This window comes from Heliangelus exortis, chromosome 1, assembly GCF_036169615.1.
Source record: "Heliangelus exortis chromosome 1, bHelExo1.hap1, whole genome shotgun sequence".
NCBI classification, from domain to species: Eukaryota; Metazoa; Chordata; class Aves; order Apodiformes; family Trochilidae; genus Heliangelus; species Heliangelus exortis.
This window is the reverse complement of record NC_092422.1, coordinates 121,843,667-121,860,854: the sequence shown is the minus strand read 5'-3', so window position 1 is coordinate 121,860,854 and position 17,188 is coordinate 121,843,667. Positions and strand designations below refer to the sequence as shown.

Below are 17,188 nucleotides of genomic sequence, written 5' to 3'. Positions count from 1 at the left end.
TCAAGACCAAGAGCTATAGGAATTGTGGTAGAAAAAGCTCACTTTTGCTATCACTTTCTAAAATTTGACTCTGACACAGTAAGAGTGCCTTTAACTTGAAATCATAATACTTTGTCAAAGTCTTCACTAATTAGCAATTTGTGAGTTAAAAACTTACTAAAACTTCTCTGGAAAAAAATGGCTTTTTTCTTATCTGCATCTGTACAACTTTCCAACAAACTCTCTTTCTCAAAGATTAACCCTGTGAAAATTCGTAAACAAGATATGTATTTGCAACATGCTAGATCATGGGTACAAGCCCTAGCTAAGGTGCACAGATGAAAGAGAACACAGATCCTTGAATAACTGTTACTTGTGCAAGCTTCAGGACTAGAAGTGGTAGAGGTGGGTGGCACTGTGGTACTGAATGTAACACTGCTTTAAGATCTGAGTTAGTATCTCCTTAGAGTGCTGCACTGTGCCAGGAAGATGCACCATTCCAGTTAAAATAGTTGCAGTTGTAGTAACAGTACACTGAATTGATAGATAATAGAAAGGGCTTTTTCAAATACATAGCTAGCAAAACTAACACTAGAGGCAATATTGGCCCACTAAGGAATGAGCTGGGAGCCCTGGTGACAGAGCATATAAAGAAGGCAGAGGTGCTGAACGCCTTCTTTGCCTCTGTCTTTACTCCTGCAGGGTTTCCGCATGAGCCCCAGATTCATTTAGCCCCAGAAGTAGTCAAGATAGATGAGGAGTTTGACATAGTAGATGAGGATTGGGTTAGGGATCAGCTGAGTAATCTGGACATCCATAAGTCGATGGGTCCAGATGGAATGCATCCAAGGGTGCTGAGGGAGCTGGCGAAGGTCATTGCTAGGCCACTCTCCATCATCTTCAGTAAGTCATGGGTAACAGGAGAGGTGCCTGAGGACTGGAGGATAGCAAATGTCACTCCAGTCTACAAGAAGGGCAAGAAGGAGGACCCGGGTAACTATAGACCGGTCAGCCTCACCTCCATCCCTGGAAAGGTGATGGAACAACTTGTTCTTGTCACTATCTCCAGGCATATCAAGGACATGGGGGTCATCAAGAGCAGTCAGCATGGTTTTATCAAGGGTAAATCATGTTTGACTAACCTCATAGCCTTCTATGAAGAAATTACTAGGTGGATAGATGATGGAAGAGCGGTAGATGTGGTTTATCTTGATTTCAGTAAAGCATTTGACACCGTCTCTCACAGCATCCTTGTAGATAAGTTGATCAAGTATGGGTTTGGTGATCAGGTAGTGAGGTGGATCAGGAACTGGTTGAAAGGAAGGAGTCAGAGAGTTGTAGTCAATGGGGCAGAATCTGGTTGGAGGTGTGTGACTAGTGGAGTCCCTCAGGGGTCGGTACTGGGACCGGTGTTGTTCAATATATTCATCAACGACTTGGATGAGGGTATAGAATGTACCCTCAGCAAGTTTGCTGATGACACTAAGCTGAGAGGAGTGGCTGACACACCAGAAGGCTGTGCTGCCATTCAGAGAGACTTAGACAGGCTGGAGAGTTGGGCAGGGAGAAACATGATGAAATTCAACAAGGGGAAGTGTAGAGTTTTGCATTTGGGGAAGAACAACACGATGTCCCAGTATAGGTTGGGGGCTGACCTGCTGGAGAGCAGTGTAGGTGAAAGAGACCTGGGGGTCCTGGTAGACAAGAAGATGACCATGAGCCAGCAATGTACCCTTGTGGCCAAGAAGGCCAATGGCATCCTGGGGTGCATTAGAAAGGGTGTGGTTAGTAGGTCAAGAGAGGTTCTCCTCCCCCTCTATTCTGCATTGGTGAGGCCGCACCTGGAGTATTGTGTCCAGTTCTGGGCCCCTCAGTTCAAGAAGGACAGGGAAGTGCTTGAAAGAGTCCAGCACAGAGCTACTAAGATGATTAAGGGAGTGGAACATCTCCCTTATGAGGAAAGGCTGAGGGAGCTGGGTCTCTTTAGTTTGGAGAAAAGGAGACTGAGGGGTGACCTCATCAATGTTTTCAAATATGTAAGGGGTGAGTGTCAGGGAGATGGAGTTAGGCTTTTCTCAGTGGTGACCAGTGATAGGACAAGGGATAACGGGTGTAAATTGGAGCATAGGAGGTTCAAGTTGAATATCCGAAAAAATTTTTTTACTGTAAGGGTGACGGAGCCCTGGAACAGGCTGCCCAGGGGGTTGTGGAGTCTCCTTCACTGGAGACATTCAAAACCCGCCTGGACACGTTCCTATGCGATGTACTCTAGGGGGCCCTGCTCTGGCAGGGGGGGTTGGACTAGATGATCTTTCGAGGTCCCTTCCAACCTCTAGGATTCTATGATTCTATGATTCTATGAATTGCATGGGGCAAAGAGAATTTTAGATAGACTTTATTTATGGCTTATCTTAAGCGATGAGTGGTACAGTCACAACAAACAGCAAGTTTCTCACCTCAAAATTCATAATTAACTGAAGAAAGGATAAATTTCCAGAGAAGCGGTAAAGGGTTTTTTGGAAAATAGAAATTCCCAGCCAGGTTTTGTGAGGGCATGTTTTTAATACAATGTCATGGTTTAACTTGCAAGAGACTTAGCTGAAAGCAAAAGTACAAGACAAAAAAATCACCTTTATCCTGGCCCAAACCAGGACACACAAGAAGGGGGATAATTAGGTTAAGAGACAACTAGAGGGAAAAAGACAAACAAGTTTTGAGTATACTCTGAGGAATTCCTTAACTGTCCTTGACCCTGACGTCTCTGCATTCCCACTTTGTGTCTGAGGTTGTTCCTGCCTCTCACTTCCCAGCTGTGGTATTTTCACCCCACATGTTGGCAGGGCAGCACCAGACTCCCTCTTCTTAAGGCACCCCACATAGAAGGTGTAGCTGAGAGGGTCCCCCACCAGCTGCCTTTGGTATGAGAGTATCTGGAGCTGGGGAGAGGAGAGGCCACTGTTCTGTGCTAAACCTCACATGCAAGCATCTTCAAAATCTTCAACGTGCACTGCCATCATCTGAGCTGGCACGCAGTCTTAAAAAGAAAAGGACAAAGAAAACACGAGGCAGAATGCCCCCCACTTCTGCTTTCAGAGCCAGCTCACCAAAAGGTTTCTCTTTTTCCAGGCTCTGCCAGTGCCCTCACCAGACTGGTGGGAGGAAGGAATATTTGGCCTTCTCTGCTGCTGCTTACACAGAAATACAGTGTTTCTCCTCCATGAGGGTAAACTGTTGTATGCACAACCCTCCAAGAAAAACAGCTAAGGCTACAAATTAAAATAACATGAGTTGTATAACAGACTTCCCTGGCAGTTTCATCCAAACTACCAAAGCCTGTCTAGTGCAAAACTGGCTGCTGAAGAGTTTCCCATTCTGCCTTTCACTGGCACCTTCCTGTGCTAGATGCACAAGACATATGAAAAGGTGAAAGGGGAAAAGGAGTGACAGCTGCTCAGGAAATTTATACAATCCCTGTTTTAAATCTGTTTAAATTCTGTTTATTTTGCCAGAAAAGTGCAAAGGGGCCCTGGCAGAAAACAGAAAATTAATTACTTTGCATGCATTGTGTAACAGTATTCATTAGCTTTACATGAGTGGTGAGAGGTCAGTCAAGAATAGAATCCCATTGTGCTAACCCTTCAAAGAGCTTGCCATGTAATTGAATGCAGCAGGCATGGAATAAGGGAATCAAATATGCAGACAGAATTAACACTAATGGTTTGCAAACATAACATTGCAAACATCTACAACTTCTTTGTCTAAACTCTTGGGTTGAAATCTTGTGGGGGAGGTGATTAGGTAAGCAACAAAAAGAAGAGGAAGAATACTGAAACAATGGGCATATAACATATACAGAAAGCACAAGCATAATGGGATCTAAATGCTATTGCACATACAAGTGCCTGTGTATTAATTTATAGATTTACAGCATACATTAAGCACTAGTCTACACATGCCTTTCTGCTGTTCTTTTCTGCATAGGAAGTATGCCACATGTAGGGCCCCATGAGAGACATTGCAGAAAATGTGGTAAAGTTCTGACCGTATATATAGCACAGCTAGATTTTGTTCTTTAGAATTATGAGAATACTGGGAATCAGTAAATGGTATGATTTAAATTTCAAAATAGCTCCCCAGAATCTGCTAAATCCGTTCAGAGTTAACTAGCAGGAGAACAACACCATTCAGTGTTCTGGGTCCATCTGTTGGCAATGTCATGATGGAAACAGCTACTTCAGTGCTATTTTCAATAAGCTATCACACAACAGCTTGTTGCAACAACATTCCAATACCTTTCTGTTTGGCTTTCCACAAAAAAAAAAAAAACCAAAAAAACAACCAGCTTAGAGGGAAGGAGGCATTTCAATACTACACTGATGTAGGGTAGGAGGGACAGAGAAACTACAGGGAAAAGCAAAAGCAGAAACAACTATAAAAAGAGAAAAGGAGAAGAAGCTGTTATTTTAGACCACCTGCAATCTAGATTTAAACCAAGATGTGGAACCCAAACTACTGTGCTGTCAAAGAGAGCTGGGCTGAACCAGCCAGTCATTAGAATTGCTGTGCACTGACTGTGTCAGGCATAGGAAACCAGTGGCTCCTACAGAGAAATGGCAGCTGCAGATAGGAATTACCTTTAATTCAGCAAAACCTTCTGAACCATGAGCTCCAGGGAGTACTGAAAAGAAGACCCACCTCCATCACTGTAGCACGCTGACTTGGTGTGTCATTAAAACAACCTGCTTGACATAATTCTTACCAAAAATATCATGTATCCATCAGCTTACTTTGCAAGTAACACAAATGCCAGCAACATCCTGATGACACAAAGCCTGCACTCAGTAGCATCAAAGTGGCTCAGAGATTAGCTCAGCCATGAAGAACAGATGTCTGCATTTGAACACAGTAACTGGTAGGAGAGCAACACAAGTTCTTTTGCTTCACACAAAAAAACTGCACACTTGTTGGTTTGAAGGTGCAACAGCTTTAACACACCTAATGCCACCTCTTTTTAAGCAAGGAACTAGATAATTCCCTGAGGTTTCTTCTGACCTGTGTTCCCCTATGAATCTAAAAATAACTCCTCTGTGCTGATTACCTCTATACTATTGAATCAAGTTCTAAGATTTATTTATTTTAAAACTTTTAATTTAAAATGCTGTATTCCTTAAAGAATTACAAGGGACACTCAAGTTTTCCACATGTTAAGCATCTTGTTTAACAAACACTACTAGAAATACATATAGTGAGGAAGGATGAAAGTCAAGAAGTAATACTATATGAGAAACTAAACTGAAGAAGGAATAGTTTCATGGAGTCACGTAAATGGAGGTACAGAAAGAGGAAAGGAAACTTGGAAAAGTAACACGGAATATTGATATAAACAGAACTAAGAGTAAATAAAAATACTAAATATTACATAAAGACTTCATTCATTGTTAATGCTATAAGAAAAATGTACAGATACCTCTGTATGTGTTCATCCATAAAATATCCTATCTTCTGCTATCAAGATTGCTTCCTAAGTACAAAATACATTTTGTGTTGGGTTTATCTGGTTTTGACCTATTCATGTGTAATATCCCCCCTATTCATGTGTAATATCAGTGATAATATCCCCCTAGAATTCATGAGTCATAGCCTGCTTTTGAAATGAAAAATACAACTAATAAAAGGATACTTATGGTAATCACCTACCTGAGGACGTATAACTTTCACTATGTTTTTAAGTGCAGTGTCTGGTGATGGAGGAGAGCAGTCAGGTGTTGGGCCTGTAGAGCTGTTTCTATGGTTACCAGATCCTGGTGCGGTAATTGCTACCTGAGGTGCATTATCTGTGAATAAAAATAGCATTTATGCAAGCTTACAAATACTTCATACGTTTTAAAATTTAAAAAAAATCATTTTGAAAACAGAACACTACTCAGAACACTATTTCAACTTTAAAAATCTGTTATTTAAATGTATTTGGTAAGGTATAGATTGCATTCATATTCCCTTATAAGTTTCATGTATTTGTCCTATTGTAAAGAAGGATAAAACACTCTTTAAATATCTAAATAAAATAGCGCACAAAAAACCCCACAAATATTTTACTTTTGTTACCTTGCATTACCAATTGTGAATCCAAGTATTACCACTGTAGCAGGGGTGATTTATAAAGGGATCTGTTTAATGTAACTCATATCTCATTTTGGAAAATCTTAACACAAAAGACCTGGTTCAACAAGTTATATAAAGACATTCTCTACTTAGAGCATGCTAAGAACCATTGGTTACAACTTTCTTGTACATTGTGAACTACCTATCAGATCAGCAAGAATTAGTTGCACAAAAATGTACTCAGCTCCTCTGATGAAACTGCCATCTCCCATAGAGATGTTCTTGAAAAGCATCTGCATCAAAACTGTCAGACCTTTAGGTATGAGGTTCTTTAAGAAACAGAAGGACTGTTCCCAAATCATTGCAACTGTGCACAGTAATCTTGGAACAGAATTAACTTAATTCGGGAAGTAATACATGTGTATTAATACAATTAACCAGAAAAATTTTAAACAACTTAGAAAGGACGTTAAGGTGACTCCTCACAATAACATCCCTAACACTAAAGAACTTCAATGGTATTCCAGAAAGCCTTAACTCTCTCTTATGCCCTCCTACCTAACCTGGTATCTAATTGGAAAGCTATTTGCATGTGGAATATGAAAAAGTGTCCTGTGACTTGAAAGCCTGGCTCACCAAAAGGGGGTCAGGGATTTGACAAAAAGACACTCCACCGAGGCCCTTATTTTCCTCTTTTGAAATGTCATAGGAAGGATGAAGGCTAAAAAGTGTTAGGAGCATATTATTTGAGCTAAAAGTCTCATCCTCTTTTGCTGAAATATGAAATATTCTTTCTTCTTTCACTCTATGGACAGACTGATCAAGAGATAGTTACCAATGTGCCTCCTTGACTTACTTTGAGAGAGCTTTGTGCTATAGCTGAGACATGTAGTAATACAGGCCCCATCCAGGAGGTGAAGAAATAACATCTAGATTGAGAAATGTTTCACACAAGTCTGAGTGTACTTAGTGCACTTAATTAATAACTGGTGTGAGAAACTAATAGAACCATTTTATCTGTCAACCAAGTAAATCTAGGAAGAACACAGACTTCCTGGTAGCAGCAGTCCCTGTGTTTCTGCTGCTGTTTTGCTGTGAAGCCTCTGTGGCTGTGCTGAAGGACATTGCTGCCCTTTAACTATTAAGTACATGAAAGCCTTTCAAGTGGAAACAGGAAGTCTTGCAGATGCAAAAGCATCTTAAAGATGAATGTCTCAAAGGCCAGACAAATCAAGATTGATGCTGATGGCAGTGAACAGAGTTCTCTGCCCATCATTTCATTCTGTTTCAAGCTCTTGATGATAGTCACCTCTAATTAGTTTACTCACACTTCAAATATGTGGAAGAGATTAACAGAAGAATCAAGCTGTATGAGCAAGATTTTGGTCTTTCTGTGGGAAAGACTTAACCCTGTTGACCTTATTCAATGATAGGTCACTGAAGATGAGGTTTTGTCCCCAGGTAGAGCCACACCTGAGAAGCACTGAACTGACTGGGAGTAACATTCCTTCAATAAAATCTGATTGGAAGATACTAATGAGCAAATGCAGGGCTGTTATATGACCCACTAGATAGGGATAAGAAAAAGTTCTCCAGCTACAGTGTGCATACAACTATAATCAGTTCAGGAACATACATAATATGTAGCAATTTCAAAAAAGAGTAATTACAGCATTTCCTTCCAAGCAAAATAAAGTAAAATAAAATTAAAAAAAAAAAAAATCCTTGAAATAAACATCACAGAAAAAAAAACAGATGCTCAGTATCTAATGCCTTCAATCTTTTCTCAAGGGAACAAAGTGTCCAACATGTAATGGTTTCTTGTAAACAATTTCTTTGTTGTGGACAGCTGTTTATTTTCACAGCAGGATCTCCCCATTAGGCAACCAGTAATGATTTACTACCTGGGTCTGCTCCATCCAAGAGAGAATATCACCAGCAAATTAGTTCTGGTAACCAGTCTGTAAGATGTCTCTGTTTACAGATACAGTACTCATGGTTTCATTAAGAATAGATTTGAGTATATTTTCTTTTGTAATTAAATTGCATCATAATTTTGTTTTAATTTGCTTTTTCTCTGGTAACAAAACTAAACATTTTTTTTCACCTACAGGAAACCATAATGGTAATACTGTATGTTTCAGTGCAACATTTAATGGCAGAAAGAACTTGGAAACTTGAGAACCTACCAAGTTTACCAAGGAAAGATTAATTCTTCTGCTGAGTTTCTGATACATGCTACAGATGAGGCCAACAAGGAAGGGTCTATGGCTGTCATTCTCTTCTATTTCCTGGCTTAAGTTGCAATAAGCTAAGAGATGTTTCCATACAAGCCAGGAAAACTCCAGGCTCCAATGATCATCTGGCAGCTAGAAATTACTCAACTGCAGCATACTCAAACAGTATTCCTTTCTGCCTCCATCACACATGAGAAACTATCACTAGGATTTTGTAACTGGAGATTACTGTGGTTTTAAAAAGGGTTACTGAGTACTTCCAATCTTCCATTTCCTTTGTTTCAGGGCCAAAGAAATGGATTAGGATAAAGAAAGTATACAATGTTTTTTGTTATATTTCTAGATGAAGCACATGGGGGTAAAAAAAGTTAGATAAACTCAGGTTTTGGATTAGCTGGACTGGACTGATCTAGTGTGTGGACTACAAAAAAAAGCTGATTTACATTCTGGCAAATCTTATTCTTTGGTGGCTGATTGATTGGCTCCACATACAAGGTTTTAAAGAACAGAAAGTGTTACAGTGTCATCAGAATCATGTTTATCACTAACCAGCTCATGGACATATGAAATAAGATGATGATGCTTAAGTTTTTCACATGATTAGACAGGTTTCCACACCTTCATCTTAATCTTCTAATCTGACTGCCCTTTAAAATTCTACTTGCTACTTTTCCTGTTTATTTAAATACTTATAGTAGAAGCAGACTCAGTGTTTATGGCAATGGTACCACAAATGATTCATACAACCTGCCTGGGCATATTAGTCTTTTCATTATGCATTGAAAGACTGTACTTACAAACTATGCACTACAATCTATTACTTGGAAGTTGAAGGTCAGGTCGTTCCCTACACGAGATACAAAACGTTTACTCTCAAGATACACCCTTTGAGTATATATAGACAGGTGGCTTAATTTTTTTGCACTTAAACCTATTAGTATTGAACCAGGTCCACCAAATCCTGAAACTGAGATAAAGTTTTTACTGGTCTATTCCAGTTAGTCTGTATTTCAGCAATGATTATTTTATACAGTTTTTCAGTAAATTGATTTTAAAAATTGAATAACATTTCATAAGAACTAATTCACATAACTGTGGGGTGTTGTTTTATTTTTAATTTATGAATTAAAAATTCATAAAATTTCTCATGTCGCATGAGAAATGTATATTTCTTATGAGAACATTAAGTAAGGAAGGAAGCAGCAAGGCAAACACTTGAATAAAGTCTGGTTTTCACCACACTTTCAAATATAACACAGTTGCAAAGAAGAGATGCTTTTTGTGCAGTGTTCACTTTTATATATTATCCAGTTCAATATTATTGAAGCCTAATTAGTATAAGCGTAACTTTCTTGTTCATAAAAATATTTAACTATGAATGTACACTAACATCATGGCTAACACAAAAAATATTATACAAGAATTAATATAACTTTGGAAAAAAGTTGGTGTACTATCAGTGACATTAAAAGTACTCAGTAATTCATTCACAATACAGTCTTTCAGTATGAAAAGGATTTCTAAATAAAATGAAAATGACATTATGTAGTGTGTTCTATATGTCTATCTAATAAGACAGATTTTTGGAACCAAATTTCAAGGCCTGAATTAAACTTCTGTATTCATATGCTAGTAACTAAATTGCTAACCAAAGAAAGGGCATTCATTTGAATGACAAAAAATGACCTTCAGACTTGCAAGGTGAGATTTCTCTAAATACAGCTACATTTCAGTGACCATGCTAAAGTCTTTCAGTCACAGAAAACCCATTAAAATAGTATTAATTAGAATTTAGAATATATTCTATGTTTAGATGTATTATCCTGAAGAAATATTAGGTCAGAAGAGCAAGCCCTAAAAGCTTCATTCATCTGAAGATATATATTAGTTTTAAACAAAGTCTAGCTAGCTAGCTTGGACACTTCTATCATAGTGGGCAAGACTCAACTGCAAAAGCACTGGTAACTAACAATATCTCTGTGGTCCAAGGAAACTCAAGGCCTCTGCAAGACTTGCAGGAACTGTGGAATTTCACCGCCCATCTAAAGCCTCCACCTAGGATGCCCAAAATCATTTCAGATGTCAACAGACATCTGTGTATGGGCAACTGAAACAAGGTCCTAAAATGATGAGGGCTGAATCCCAAGTCACACTCTTAAAAACTGTAACTAATATTTCCAAGTGATCTTTGTGGAAATAATACCTAACCTTTTTTTCTACTGTCATGATAAAAAATTACAGTAATTTTTTTCTGAAGCGCACAGGATAACAGGAAGTCAACAAAAGAGGCAGTGCAAGAAGCTCCTGTTCATGGATATAGTGACCAGCTTACATTTTTAAGGATCACTCTGATTTGAGTCTGAACAGAGCAAAATGAAAATAAATATTGTCTTCTTTTAGTATATTGCAAACGCAAACTGTGGTGTTCTTTTACTGCTTGCTTTTACTTACACAGTCTACTAACATGTCAGATCAAGTCATAAAAATGTTAACTGTTTAACTGAAACTATAAAAATCATGAACTGGGAACTTTGCCTTTTGCTGTGCTCTGTGACATCAGTAGTCAGGCAGTGGGTGATTGTCTTCCATGTGGCACTCTGCATAGAGGAAAATACCCTTATGAATACTGATAGACCATAACACTACAGTTTAAAAAAGTGTTCCATTAAAACTGTAACCTCACTACCCATTTATTATGAGGACATAGACTGCTCACTGGACCTTTTCTAATAGATATTTCTTCTCATAATATACTCAAAGAAAAGGCACTACATGTATATAAAGTCAAAATATTAACTATCAGGCAGACACCAAGTATCCCAACCAGAACACTTCCTACCACATCTCAGCAAGCAAAATATCAGAAGCCAAAAGTCAGCCCATATTCCAGAAACATGGTTGTAATTAGATTTTACATTAGAAATAAAACCTCTTAATCTGTAGTTTTTCCACTTTCATCACAGAAACATTCTAGTGCCCTTTTCAAAATCTACAGTTACATCTGTGTTAGATATTACACTAATTATATTTAAACTTTAGTGCAATAGCAATGGATCTGAAGTCAATCCTCATGACACTTCATTTACAATACATGAAGGTGTGCATTTTAAGCACTATTTAGTGTCTTATTTATTCTACCAAACACCCACACCATAACTGTACCTCACAGCTTCCGGAAGGACCCTATATTTCTTGTGTCCACCTGAAATGGTGCTTCAGATCAAACAGGAATCTGTCTTATGTACTCCAAAACCACCCTAAATCTGAAGCAATGAATAGTAACTGGGAAGAATGATTTATTTGAAGTTCACATCCAGTGCTTGAGCCAGAATGCTAATGTTTAATTGGGCTATTTTATTTCCACATTCCAATTATTTGTGGAGTCACTTAAATACAATATGGTCATCCTTACAATTTTCTGTAAGAACAGAAAAAAACCCGAAAATTTTAGAGGTGTGGACCAGTACTCATCTAGATCTAGATTATGTACTTCACATCTAATGTGTTTTTATACATACTCAACTATAAAGCCTCTGAAAATATGCTAGACAAAACCAAAATACTTAAAGCACAAAGTACAATCATAACTTTGTGGAGCACTATAGTATAACCCCAGGGCCTGGATAGATTTGGACACTGCAAGTCTAGGAGAAAAAAAAAGAAGGGTTGAAAATGAACATGCACATATATACATATGCATAACCATACAGTATATGTTTGCATATATATATAGACAACCATTCAGAGGAACCCTATTACTAATAAATAATTTCCTTCTATTCTTCAAGCTCGGTTCAGTGTGGAAAATTTCATGCAATGTTTCAAACTACTTGAAGGAAGGCCAAAACCTTCCATCTGATTTGTATATCGCAGCATTAGGATAATGAAAAAAAAAAAAAAAAAGAACCAAAGCTCCAGGTACCTTGGAGATGCCTGGGAACAAGATGCCTTTTAACAAAAGAAACCTAATTTTGATCATTTTAGCAGACTCAATTTGCTAGACTGTTAGAAAACTGCTTCAGGAACACTGGTAATTTCTTTCAAGAAAAATGTTAGAATGGCTTTGTCTGTACATATGTCCTCTTAACATCTTGACTGGCTGAGAACTGAGGAGGTTAATGTATGTCTCATCATGGATGGGGTAATAAATTCTAAATGTTAGTGCCCTTAAATAATGGGCAAATCATCATCTAGTTCTTTAAAAAGCTTCATAACTGGAATGAAAGACTTGCCACTAATAGCCACACTGGAGCGACAGATAAATTAATATTTTCTGATTCCAGAGATAATCAAAGGTGTGGAAGCTTTCTCGAGGACACCAGGATATCCTCACACTGAGGAGAACACCAAGAAGTTTGCCCTGATTATGCCTCATGGAGTCTCTCCAACTGTTTCTGAGCTTTATCCAACATAAAGAATCATCTGAATCCTACTCCTAATGGTAAAGAGAGTTTGTCACAATTATCTTCCTGAGGCTTACAGAGGGCTCATTAAATTCAACTGACCCTTTCTAAGGCAGAACAAGGAAAATCACCCAACTGCACTGATATATACACAGAGACAGATTTCAGTGCAAGCCCCAAAGAAGATATTTTGAGAACTGTAGGGAAGGAGTCAGCACTACCTGGGATCAGTTCATTCACCGTGGGTCATCCAGGCTGCTGAATTCCATTAGCAGTAAATTTACAAGACAGGAGCTCAAGCCAAGAATAGGAAGGATAAAACAGACAAAAACTGAGCAGAGTAGGTCAGAAAATAGTATGAATTGACCTGATTCGACAGAGAGCTGCCACGTTTAAGATTTCTTGCAGTGCATGTGTGATAAAAATGTAACGTCTCCTACATGTGGATTATCCATTGCAGAGATTCACAGCAATTGCACAGAGTAAACTAAGTCAGGCTGCAGTTCACACAAAAATCCAGGAAAAATATTACAAAATCTGTTATTTTGTCAGGCAGATAAAAACCCCATTCATGTTAAAGAGAAGCCCCAGCTGAAGAACTAGGCAACTTGCCACAGGATTGAAGTTTTAAATTGTTCTAATTTGATGAGAACCCCAAAGCAAATCTTCTCTCCTATGTAACTTTTCAGCATGCCATAAGTCTAGGAACTACAGATAAGGACAACCCTGTATTTCAGGAATTCAAGGAGCAAACCTTACAAGAGACATTTCAAAAGAGCAGATGGAATACTGAATAATGCAATCAGTAGGTAGCTACACTGGTTGCATAGAGAGAACAGTTGGACTAAACTGTTTGAATTTGCTCTTTTGAATTTGTTTTGTTTCCTGCACACTTAAACCTGAATAACCATTGTTCTGAGTAGGATTGTAAATATATATCTGCAACTGTCTTGTTGAAAGCACTTGAAGCTATAACTGGCCAAGTCTTGGATGTGACAGCTATTTCAGGATTGTGTTGGAATTAATTACCAGGGAAGTGCATTCCAGTGGCAGCAGGGGTCTGCTTAGTTGTTCCTGCATCATCCATGAGAGTTGGGTACAACTATTATCAACTTTTTATTTCCTCTAATCACCCACCTGCACAAATAGACTTTGGAACTGCTTCAAGGTTGCATAACCAATGTAATACCATGCAACTGTCTGGAAAAACATCTCTCATTAAGTACTAATGAGAGATGATGGGTGATTTCCACCATTTCCTGAATAATGTTTTGAGACTGCCTCTGCAAGCTGTTGATGTCTAATTGAGCATTCAAAAACAATCCTACATAGTTGCCATAACCTTTTTCTTGTTTTCTTTTTATTTTCTTTTTTGTGTGCGTGAAATGGGTTTTTTGTTACCTTTTTCTTTTTGGAAAGGCATGTAGTGAAATGACTGCACTTGCCTATGGCAGATACTTCACAGATTTCTATATTTGCCTTGTCTCAGCATGTAGCCATAGCTCTGGAAGTTCAATGAAAAGCACAGGATTTAATTACAGATGCTAAAATATTATTGTTTATTTCAGTCACTCCCTAAAAAATGGAATGCCTGGTAGTCTTGTGAAAAAAAATATCCTCCAAAGAGGAACGATACATATAAGGGGTCTTTTTGATGAATGCTGCCGCGTGCACGCCTCACCGTTTCACAAGGCTTTTCCTACAATCCAAAGAGAGTAACCAAACTTTTGTTTGGTAAGTAAACCAAACTGAACATAGCAAACCCAATTGCACATGCAGATGATGAGGATACAACTTCAAATTAACTCAAAATATAAACGGCAAAAGGTGATGAGAGTAAGTGCTCTCAGACCAATTAAATAATACTGATGTTAGTCACACTCCCTGGGGATCAAACTTAGTTAATAAATAATTTAAGCAACCTTGAAGATAAACTTCCCAATATGCATCCATCTTTAGTTGCAGGTTATGGACAAAAATATATTCTCATGGGCTTTAGTTCTTCTGAAGTATCAATTAGTTAATACAGTTCTTTATCATGACACTAAAGTAAAAAAGCTTTTTTTTAAAGTAAAAACCCAAAACTTTTAAAGCCAGAGAACTAGAACTAATGGTTTAAAACATCTCAATATCGAGCTATGCTTATTTAATGTACCTAAATCTGTGAGTGACTTCAGAGAGCTCAGCTGTAACCCTAAAATTGATATTTCTGTATACATATACATGGAAAAAAAATTTTTTTTTCCAAACTAGAAATGTATATTGTGTACAGTATACTCATTAAGCATAAAGACTTTGTCCAGCATATAGTGTTCACTACTAATACACAGTCAGAATGTATGGAACCTTAGAAGTGTGTGCTCTTAAATTTTAAATTAGAATTTAAATTAAATAAATTAATAAATTAATTAATAAATTAATAAATTAATAATAATAAATAAATTAAATAAATTATTTATATTACAGAATTTTAAATTCTGTATTAGAATAGACCATCCACCTAGTCCAGCATGTTTCCCTGACCATGTCCAAGTGATTTAAAAAAGATAAAAGAAACACTATGGATAACTTTGGAATAACATAATCCAGTGTCAAACCATTAACAGCTATTCATGGCACTACAGCATTAGAGTGTCTAGTAACTAAAAACACGCAATCACTTGATTGTATTTTTTAATTTACAAATGATCTTTTTTACGATTAACATCCCAAAACAATTTTTCACATAGTACTTTTATGCATTTTTATTCACTCTTAGATATTTTTTCCCTGCAAAATACTCAAATTCTACCCTATTTGTAAATATTCCTCCACTGATTTACTTTCCATCTGATGCAATTTACATAAAATTATTTATTATAACAATGGTATGCATTTAAACATTATTAAGCTTATCTACAAAGCAGGGTTTATATAACTGCTGCTCTGTTTAGAATCTTCCATACATTTTAGTATATCTAGCAGCTGAACAAGAAATTTATTAAATGTACTCCTTTTTCTTTACAATGCCTTCATAGGGAATTTAAAACTTTAGATAAATTTATCAATGGAAAATTCTTTTGTATTATTACTTTGGCTGAATGAGAAAAACTCTGAAAGAGAAACCATATAACTGCTCAGAAAAGAAGTATTTTTGCATATTTTACATAGTTAATATATACTGAAAGTGTTGATATTTCTTCTTCCCAATATAAGACAGAATTAGCTGTCAAAATACTGCAAATGCTCTCCGAGAAAAACTTAGTTTCAATCCCAGCATTACTGGTAAGACACTGATTTTGATTGTGCTATATTATTTTAAATATCTTCCAGCAGGGAGGGAATGACACCTGAAATAAAAAAGGACATAGAGTGAACAGCTGGAGCTAGAGTGGAAAGAATATTTTTACCAACAGCTGCTTTTAATGTCTTCATGCAGGACAGATACTACGGCACAAAATGATATATTGTATTATAGAAAGCATAATAAGCCCTGCCGGGGACTAAAAACTATGACACGGCCCTTCTAAAGACTTTTTCAGTTTTCTGAAAATGTTCTTTTAGATAGGTTCTTCCAGTTTTCCAGTATGGAAAGGCATATTGAGAAAAGGGAAAAAATCTAGTTTGATATCCTGCTGCAGTAGAAACCTTTATTGTTAGCTTCTTGTAAAGGTATACTGCATCTATGTGTCTGTGGAAGGGCAATACAAGTCCCTTCCCCACCTATTTTTGATATGCAGCAAAACCCTACATCTCTTGCACACTCCAAGTTTACTTTTGAGGTGGTAAAAAGGAAAATGGTATAAAAAGAATGAAAATGAAATCTCTGTAATGTAATAGAGGGAAACTCTGGCAGCAAGCTCCATACTGCCATCCGGACTAGCAGATGCAGAAAGGGAAATGAAGCAGAGGAAATGGAAGTAAACCAGTGTTTTTTCATTTAATTTAAAATAGAACAGGAGGGAAAATATTTTTTACAGTGTAGCACTGATTACCTTCACTAGGAATTAATGTTTTTCTATTTTTTTAATAATCTCTGAAACTGAACAAAACAAATAAATCTGTTCATTAGGTAAAGAAATGTTTTATTTTAGTAATTGCTTAGTATTTTCACAAATATTTTGATTTAACAAAATCTAGCAAGCTATGCCAAGACTTCTGCCTTCCAAATATACTGAAGTTAGTGGATTTTTTTTTTTAATTAATAAAACATATGCTCATGAAGAAGGGAGTTCCCAATAGAACACAATGAAACTTATTGAAATATTAAATATAATAACTAAAATTGGCCAAAGTTAACACATTTGTTATTTTCTGGAGTAATAAAAACAGTAGAAACAGGTTGTGGTATTTTTAAATCCTAAATGATAGTATTTCAGATCAGATTCAAGGGTCAATGATGAAATAAAATTATTAGTTCATATATTCAGTTGTCTGGTTGATATAAAGTAAAATCATGACCAAATTTTGATGCAGTCAGCCACAAAA

At 37.1% G+C, this 17,188-nt stretch overlaps 1 protein-coding gene across 4 annotated transcripts in view; it reads right to left on the bottom strand.

The window, feature by feature from the left end:
* ANKS1B (ankyrin repeat and sterile alpha motif domain containing 1B) overlaps positions 1-17,188 on the bottom strand; it is a 414,385-nt gene that overhangs the window by 266,521 nt on the left and 130,676 nt on the right. For all 4 annotated transcript variants that reach the window (XM_071764199.1, XM_071764208.1, XM_071764216.1 and 1 more), the window contains exon 11: positions 5,677-5,813. In XM_071764199.1, coding sequence (XP_071620300.1) covers positions 5,677-5,813 — 137 coding nt within the window. The remainder of the gene's footprint in view (positions 1-5,676; positions 5,814-17,188) is intronic.